Here is a 9,302-nt window from a genome sequence, read left to right as displayed (position 1 = left end):
CCAACAGGAATATAGTGTTTTACTTAAACCACAACATCAAGCAGTCTTAACAAGTCCCTTGTACTCTAAAGGAAATAAACCGAGCGCTTCAGCCAACTCCGGCGAATCCTCCGGCGGCGTCCACAGGTCCCTCTGCGCGTGCGCGTCGGGAAACTTGGCCTTGCGACCCCGGCGCGGAGCAGCGGCGCGGGCGTGGATTGGTCGCCGGGGCGCCGGGCCCGCCGCGCGTGCGCAATGCTCCTCCCGCCCCGCGCCGCCCCTCCCACCGCCCGTCGCCCGTCCGCGGCCTCTGGAGTGAGCAGGCGGTAGCCGGCGAGCCGGCGAGCGGACAGCAGGGCGGGCCGACGGTGAGCGTGGCCTGCTCTCTCCGAGGAGGGAAGAAGAGGTCGTGTTTCCGGTCTCCGGGATCCCCCAGCCCCGCAGCCTGCCCCGCCGGCGAAGGAGAAGCTGAGGAGCCGCCGCCGCCCGGCGCCGCCGCCATGGCTGCCATGATGGGTCGGAAGTGAGCCTGCGGGCGACGGTGCCGGCGCGGGCGCTGCAGCCCCGGTCCCGGCCGCTCCGCCGGGGAAGCGCGACGCCGCGGACCGCGGGCCCTAGGCCTTCGCGACCCCAGCCCCTCGGCTCGGCCCGTTTCCTCCAAGACTGAACGGCGGGGAGTGGCTCCCGGCCTCCGGCCCCGTCAGCCAGGAAGATGGCGGACCCGGCCGAGTGCAACATCAAAGTGATGTGTCGCTTCAGACCGCTGAACGAGTCCGAGGTGAACCGCGGCGATAAGTACATCGCCAAGTTTCAGGGAGAAGACACGATCATGATCGCGGTGAGTGCCCCCGGCCCCCTCCTTCGGGCCCGGCCGCTCCTGGAGTTCAGGGGAGCGAGCTTTGGGGGCCCCAATGGCCCCGGGGAGGGGCGCGGCGCCTCCTCGGGTGCTCCTGGGTCGCCCCGCCCTGGTCTGCGGCGCCGGCGACGGGAAGCACCCGCCCTGGGTCCACGGCCCTCCCGCACCTGGGGAGCGCGCGGGAGGGGCGGTGCGGGGCGCGGGTTGCGGGCACCGGGGCCGGCTTCCGTGCGCGTGCGGGTCCTGGTGCAGGTGCTGTCGGGGGGGTTCGCGCCGCCGCCTCCCCCCGACTTCCCTTTCGGGCTCGTTGAGCTCTGAGACCTTCCCTCCGTACCTTAAATAGTCATGATGCGTGGTCTTGGGGAAAGCCGTATGCGTTAGACTGCATCGTCTCCCCTGCGGGAGAAGGGAAACTGCACCAAACGCAGTTGGACCCGTGCCCTCGGGGGTCGCCCAGCCCGCCTTCGGGTTTACAGTTACACACGGCGAACGGGGAGGGCTGCGAAAAGAAGTAGGTGGCTTTTGAACTCGGAGTGCTCGGCTTCGTTTCGTCTTGCATCGGATCTGGCCGATCACTCTGGGTTATAAATGAGTCTCTCACTCTCACTGGGTTTTACGGGGTAACAGTATGGGAAAAAGTGTTAACTCTTTTGTGTGTATCTCAGAGTATTGTAACAGCAGTCTTTTTGAGGAAAAGGTAAAATTGGACCGGTAAAGTAGGTTTCTTGTTAGTGTCAGCTTCCTGTGTCTACGGTGAGGAGCTATCTTGAAGAACTTGATAATGCCGAGGATGGTGAGATACTGTCCTTCGTAGTATAAACCATGACATGACTAGAGTTGGCGGATCATTGTCAACTTCTGAGAGACCAGAAAGTAAGGTGGGGTTGGTGTCTGTTTTTTTCGTTTTTGTTTTTGTTTTCTGAAGTCTGATCTCTGGTATTGAAAGGTCTCTGAAAATCACATCCCCAGCTCCAGGAGATTAAAATGGGTGGCAAGATACTGCCCACAGAACAGTGAACCGTGACTGGAAATGAAAGTCCTCTTTCTTGGTGGTGCCGTTTGGCAGAACTTGCTTCTACATGGCTGTCACGCTACCCAGTGTTAACGTTGACTTTTTCTCCAGTGGTATATTCCACATTTGGCATATGTTTGGGTAGTTTAATTGGGAAACCGGACAAAGGGATCACTGGAGATGGGACGTTGAAGATGAAAAGCATTGACATGTAAGACAGAACTCAAGTTCTTGAGAGTTTTTATGTGAACGTTTCCAAAGTTCAGCTCTAGAATATGAATGTCATAGCTCCACGTGGCTCAGGAGCATTTTGGCAAACAAGTTGTTAGTTTCCTAACAACTGCCAGCTACTACGGTGTGAGGACTGTCAGGCTGGTTCTTTGTTAACAAGTCCATAGAAAAACTCAGGCTATAAATGACATCATGATGAGGCCAAGAAGTTAAGCACGAAAATAGTCATCTTTTTCCTTTAGGGTGATATATTGTACGTGCGTGGAATCAGAGGCCGCTTGCAAGGCCTGGGTTTGTTGGCAAACACCAGTAGGCTGCTAGTTTCTCACAGAGTTTTTGTGATTATTCAGCCTCTCAACAGTGGTTGAACATCAAAGCTGTCTTCCTTTCACATTTGTAGTAAGAATGTCTTATTTCTTCAGATTTTTTGTGTGTGCGTATTTACACAAATCTGTAAGTATTATCAAGATTTATGTGTTGGAATGATAGAATTTAGGATTCACAGAATGTTTTATCATTAAGTTAGAAGGCAGCCTTCTAACGCAGGCCAAATGTGACATAAGATACGAGGAAAGAGTTAAAAGAATATAAACAATTACCACAGGAAGCATAACGTTTATTTTAGGTTGTTTCTTTTTAATTTTTTTACTTAGGTTTCCTTAACATTTAAATAAATTTAAGTGATAATATTAGAAATCATGGGTGAGTGATTTGAGTTGTGAATCAGTAATGAACATTGGCCTTTAGATAAACTGGTAAGCATTTTAGTCGTTTTTTTTGGTTTGTTTAAGTATAATCAAAAATACATTACAACTGAGTGTGATACAGCTTTAAAAAGTGTAAGGCAACATGTTTAATTCATTATTTTCTGAAACCAATGTTTTGCATATAGTAAGTCTAATTACTCTGAGGTCTTTTTTTTTTTTTTTTTTTTTTTGTGGTGCGCAGGCCTCTCACTGTTGTGGCCCCCTCCAATGTTTTAAAGTGCTTTATTTTATCTTTTAAAAATGTTGTCTGGGGGGGGCTTCCCTGGGGGCGCAGTGGTTGAGCGTCCGCCTGCCGATGCAGGGGACACGGGTTCGAGCCCCGGTCCGGGAGGATCCCACATGCCGCGGAGCGGCTGGGCCCGTGAGCCACAACTGCTGAGCCTGCGCGTCCGGAGCCTGTGCTCCGCAATGGGATAGGCCACAACAGTGAGAGGCCCGCGCACCACGATGAAGAGTGGCCCCCGCTCGCCGCAACTAGAGGAAGCCCACGCACAGAAATGAAGACCCAACACAGCCAAAAATAAATAAATAAATAAATAAAAGTAAGAAAGAAAAGTTGTCTGGGAATTTATAAGGGCAGCTAGGAGGAGTGGAATTAGAAAATTTCTAGGTAAAAGTCATCTCGTGGTTTGTTTTGTTCATTTTACTGGATCCTGATCCTGATTCAAAGTAAATGGTTTAAGAAGGAATTGCTGCAGTGCAGCATTTAAAATTAAATTATCTTAAACAATTTTACAACATTTTGTACACAGCTTTCTGGTTAAATCAAAATTTAAAAAATAAGTATTTTTAGTTTACAGTGGTAACTGAATTGTACATGTAATCAGTGCTCACGTAGAAGATAATTTTTTAGGATTCTGATTTTCCTATAAATTCAGTTTCCAATATTTTGTCCAAACTTTTTTCCTATTATTCATATAATCAGTGATTTTAATGTAATGTGACCCCGTGGCAATATAATCTTGTAGTGTTTCTCTGCTTTACAGCCTTTGTACAGATTTTTTTTTGTAATTAAGTGCTCAGTGAAGTGCTATAAATATCATATATTGAATGAAATAAATGCATTATTTTTTGAACAACTTTGATATAGATAGAACTGTTTGCTTTAGATATGCAAACTTGTTATCCACAAAAACTGGGGGACCAGGGCAACACCTGGTTATATAGTTCAAAGGAGCCTGCTGAAAACACCAAATAAAAAAATCAATAGAAAAAGTTATTCGCACATTTATTTATGCATCGTGAAAGTGAAACATGCATATTTGCATCGTTAAGCATCTTTACTAATCATCATTCCTTATGTGGTATACTGTAGAGGACAGAACCCAAAACAGGCTGTTGTAGTTCATTGAAGTTAGACCCAGTTCCTTACCTCTGGCACAACACGATTTCCCCTTTCAAATGTATGATGATTTGGTGTTTGATCCTGATTACCTTAAATACGAAAATTAAAAGAGAAGGAGCCATCATAATATACCTTTACAATTGTGGAATGTTCACCCATAATCTATCTAAGTAATCTAAGGAAAATCTGATATGATGTAATCCCATGTGATGTGAAAATCACTGTTCAGAATTCCAGAGAGACATATTCCTGCCAGAGGGTGTCCTTTGTAACCAAATTTGGTGTTCAGCCTGGTCCTTGCAGATTCAAATAGGAACCACTTCACTTAAGAAATCTAAGGTAAGGGCTTCCCTGGTGGCACAGTGGTTAAGAATCCGCCTGCCAATGCAGGGGACATGGGTTCGAGCCCTGGTCCGGGAAGATCCCACAGGCCGTGGAGCAGCTAATAAGCATGTGCACCAGCCACAACTACTGAGCCTGCACTCTAGAGCCCACGTGCCACAACTACTGAAGCCAGTGCGCCTAGAGTCCGTGCTCCGCAACAAGAGAAGCCACGCAATGAGAAGCCCACACACCGCAACAAAGAGTAGCCCCCGCTCGCCGCAACTAGAGAAAGCCCATGCGCAGCAGCGAAGACCCAACACAGCCAAAAATTAAACAAACAAACAAACAAAATCCTCCCCTCCCCAAAAAAATATTATTTGCCTTATTTTGGAGAGATGCAGTTGTCACACTATTACCTGTTTTTTGTTAACTTGTTTCTTGCAAGTAAAATTAAAATTAATCATGAGTTCTTTAACCCTAGAAGCTGTCTCCATTTCGATTTAGTTAACATTACTTGATCACTTACATTCAATCCTAGTATATAGCTGTTGAGCTTAGTATTCAAGAATCTATCCAGCCTTATCCTGTTATTCTTTGAACCCTACTCTCTGTACTAATTAATATCATTTCTAAAATTGTTACTCATTTACAATATCTGTTACCTTATAAGGTGCTAAATAAATGTTTGCTGGATAAATGAAGAGGGAAAATTACTTTCTTTTTGATAGAAAAAATACTAGTATGGTTTATTTCTGTTATTTTGACTATACTTGTGTTTGTTTTCACAATTGTGAAACAATAGATTGTCTTTTATTAGCCACACCTATAGATTTGAATGTTAATGTCTCAGAATCTTAGCAAAAGGACACTTTTAGGTATGTCGTAGCCAAAGAATAATCAGATATTGAGATGCCTACATTTAATTGATGCCAAAGTGAGGTCATCTGAGTATATCCCTCAGGAATGCTTTCAGCTGCAGAGGGAAAACAAACTAATAGTGGTTTAAATAAATAAGGTTATTTTTCTCACATAGGAAGTCTGGAGATGGGCCTTTAGTTCTACTTGCTGACTCTGTTACCCTCTGCCATCCTAAGTTATTGACTTTCCCTTGTCGTATTTGTCGTGTTTCCAAGATGGATGTTCCAGTTCCAGACCTTCATTCCAGAAAGGAGAAAGGGTAGCTTCAGCTGAGGCCGTCCTTTTTATCAGGAAAACAAAACCCTTCTCTGAAACCTCCCAGCAGACCATCACTTCATGGTATCTAGAGCTGGGTCATGTGACACTATTTGCAAGGAGACTCAGCTAGCAGGTGGTTAGCTTCCAGCCTGTCTGGTGGGAGGCCGGAAGGGGACGGGGAATTGGGAATGGCTTTGGACAGACCTTTAGGGGCTGTTTGGGTCATCTTTACTGTTGTTCCAAGCTTTGGGGAGGGGAATTGTGGGGTAGAGTTTCTAAAAAGTATGGTCTTTTTCAGCTAAGACCTAGGAAGTATTCGATAATGTTAAGGATTATTTCTGGGGTCGTGATTGTTTATTTTGGGGCCCAGCTCCCTTCCTTTACTTTAGAAGAGACTAGAGAGCCGTCATACACGTACTTTCAATACCAAGAACCCCCTTGCTCCCTCTCTCATCTTTAGATGCTCACTTTCTCTCTTAGATTGCTAGATTGTTCCTGCCAGCATTTAAACTTGCTCAGGTCTTGTCTGTCTTAAAAAACAGCTTTCTTTGAGCCACAGCCAGATTTCTGTTCAGTTATCTCCTATTCTTTTTTCAACCTTTTCCAATCTGATCTTTGTGGTTTTTGGATACTTTTCAGTTTTGCTTTGTCCTCACAGCTGAATTTGACACAATCACTTCCTCCTTGAAAATTCTTCCTTGACTTGCATGGACATCATACTCTTGATGTTTTTCATTTCATGTCTCTGGCTCCTTCTCAGGCTACATCAGCAGTTCTCTAAATGTGTCCCTAAGATCCTTTAAGGCGCCCACAAAATCAAAACTGTTTTCAAAATAACACTAAGATGTTACTTGCCTTTTTCACCGTGTTGACATTTGCATTTGATTTTTGCATCCTTGCACTTCAAACTTACAACATCCTTTGGTTTCTTGAATGCTACAAGCTCCCTTCAGCCTCAGGATCTTTCAGCATCCTATTCCTAATGCCTGGTGTACTTCCCCACGCTCACCCTCCCTCATGAGTAACATTGAAGAGAATGACAGTGAGCTGGGTGCTACTTACTTTTCAGTTCTTCAACATCCCTTCTCCAGAGTGTGTCTCTGGCATTCTTCTGCCTTCCCCAGTCTCAGGTTCTCCTCTAAGCGCTCTCATAGCACTTTCGTTAGCACTCTGTTGCGCAAGTCGGAATTCTAGTCACTTAATCATTTGTCTGATGTCTGCCCCACTGTTACTTTGGTTCCACTAAAGCAAAGAATGAATCTTAGTCATCATTCTAGCATGGTATCTGGCATAATCGGCACTCCATAGATACTTACTAAGTGGATGAACGGTTGAAATGCTGTTGCAGCAAACGGAAAAGCTGAATGTACTAGTGGAAGGAGCCCTGAACTGAAAGACAGGAGATTTGGGTTTGAATTTTAATTTTGTCATTTACAGCTTTTGGACCTTTCACGATTCTAATTCCTTATCTGCAAGATGATGTTCGTATTGAAAATAGGGTCTCAATATCTGCCAGAAAAGATACGCATTAAATAAAAATTCACTCAGCAATATGAGTGCCCGCCACAGTAGTGCTAATTTCTGTGCTAGACTCTGGAGGTACAGCAAAGACTAAAACAGACATGCTTGTTTTTGTGGAGTTTATTCTAGTGGATTTGTTCTTGGGCCCTAAGGTCCTTTCTGCAAAGATTCTGTGACATGAAGTGAGGCATAGTAGGTATCCTATTTTGAAGTTTAAATATATGATGACAGCTTTAAAGGAGCTTAGAAATGTCTGTTCACCTTTAATCTGTGTAGTTGAAACCCTTGTTTCTGTTTTTCAGTCCAAGCCTTATGCATTTGACCGGGTGTTCCAGTCAAACACATCTCAAGAGCAAGTGTATAATGACTGTGCAAAGAAGATTGTTAAAGGTAAATATATTTAACCTGCTGAGTTGTCCCAGCAATAAGTCAAATTTTATTTGTGATCTCTCCTGTTTACCCAACGTTCTCTTTTTCATTTTACGTTCCCTTTCTCTTTAGTTAATTGCAGAGGTTGTTTAAATAATAAAAAGGTCAAATATAGTTAGTAAACCTATTGCTCATATTCCATGAACTGATTTATATACAGTACCTATTAAAGGGTGTTATGAGAATTATAGTGTTACACACGTGTCCTTGGAAGATGCATTTCTATTAGATATTCCCAGGAGAGTTTCTAAGGTAGCAATTGTAGAAACACAGCAGCATGAGGATGAAGACAAAATTGCTAGACAAGTTTCTATAATGTATTAGGAAATGGCAGTCTGTCATTCTCCCATTCCATTGTTATTCCTTCCCCAGGGACTTACCTTGTAGTCAACTGAGAAACCCTTGAGGAATTCAACAGGGGTTACCAAGGAAGAGAAAAGTGTGTACATTCCAGTTAATACTATTAACCTATACTAAGGTATTTTTCAGGTTTATGTTTTCTAAAACCATAGAACCTTAGAGCTGAGAGGGTGTTAAGTGAGTATCTGGACTTACTTCCAGTTACTGCAGAAATATCTTACATCAAAGGGATCTTATGATTAAATAGCCATTACTTCGTGAAATGCTTTATATCACTTTTTGACAGGTCTGATTGTTAGAGTACTTACGAGATTCAGGCAACATCTCTCTTCCTATAGTGTTCACCAGCGTAGAGGTGTTGGGATTCAGTATCAGGTGGAAGGTTAGGATTAAGTAGGAGCACAGACATTTCATCTAGTAACAGGAGAAAACGTAGAGTTTACGGATAGAAGTAGGTCCATTTGTGTGATGGAAGGAAAATGTACATGTTCTTTTCATATTAATTCCAGTTTGTCTCTGATGTAGGGAACACAGTCATCACAGAGAGTGAGGATGGGAGAGGAGGTTCTAGGAAAAGGTACGGTACAGAGTCTTCTAGCCTTCTAGCCGTGTGGAAATGAATGGATTAGGGAGGTGTGGCAGCATTGCCAGGCAACATTAAGAGCCCACTTGTGGTTAGCTGCCAGAGAGTTGAATTTACCCAGTTGTATTTTGCCAGGCAAGTACAAAAGAGGGAGAGAAGGGCAAGCGATGTAGTTGAGAGTGCTGCTAATGGTGAACCCTGGAATCTAAGCTGCCTTGGTGGGGGGGAGTCAGAATTTAAGGGACAGTGAAAAAGTTGTTAAGGTTAGTGTCTTATAGTCTCAGTGGAGTCAAAGGTTTTTTGGAATCAGGGTAATAGAAGGAGGAAAAGGAAGTGGGTACTTGGTGGTAGGAAGGCAGTGCAGTTGGTAATGAAAGGTCTAGAGTGTGACCGTGGACTTGGCATCTGAAGGAGAAAAGGATAAGATCATGGAGAAAATGAGGTTCAAGGATCTAGAGGCCAGAGTATCATCTAGTACATGGACATCTAGTAGTGGGATCACCCACTACGTGGACATGAAACCACCAAGAATTACAACAGGTATGGAATTGGTGAGAGACAGTGGACTGGAGGGAGAGTTAATGGGTGATTCTGTAAAGGACTGCAAGAATCGTCAGTACAGCAAAAGATTGCTTGCCTTTTTTTTTTTTTTTTTTTTTTTTTTTTTGCGGTTCGCGGGCCTCTCCCTGCTGTGGCCCCCCCCGTTGCGGCGCCCCGGC

The 9,302-nt window shown here is 44.5% G+C and overlaps 1 protein-coding gene across 3 annotated transcripts in view; it reads left to right on the top strand.

The window, feature by feature from the left end:
• Positions 1-235: 235 nt before the first annotated feature.
• KIF5B (kinesin family member 5B) overlaps positions 236-9,302 on the top strand; it is a 47,812-nt gene continuing 38,745 nt past the window's right edge. Inside the window, exons 1-2 of one of the 3 annotated variants that reach the window (XM_024116443.3) lie at positions 236-817; positions 7,514-7,601. In XM_024116443.3, coding sequence (XP_023972211.1) covers positions 692-817; positions 7,514-7,601 — 214 coding nt within the window. In that variant the 5' untranslated portion in view covers positions 236-691. Of the gene's footprint in view, positions 818-7,513; positions 7,602-8,537; positions 8,578-9,302 lie in introns of those variants that run through there. The other 2 variants (XM_055087726.1, XM_028496399.2) reach the window with 2 other exon arrangements.

This window comes from Physeter macrocephalus, chromosome 11 (genome assembly GCF_002837175.3).
Source record: "Physeter macrocephalus isolate SW-GA chromosome 11, ASM283717v5, whole genome shotgun sequence".
NCBI lineage: Eukaryota > Metazoa > Chordata > Mammalia > Artiodactyla > Physeteridae > Physeter > Physeter macrocephalus.
This window is presented reverse-complemented; position numbering and strand designations above follow the sequence as displayed.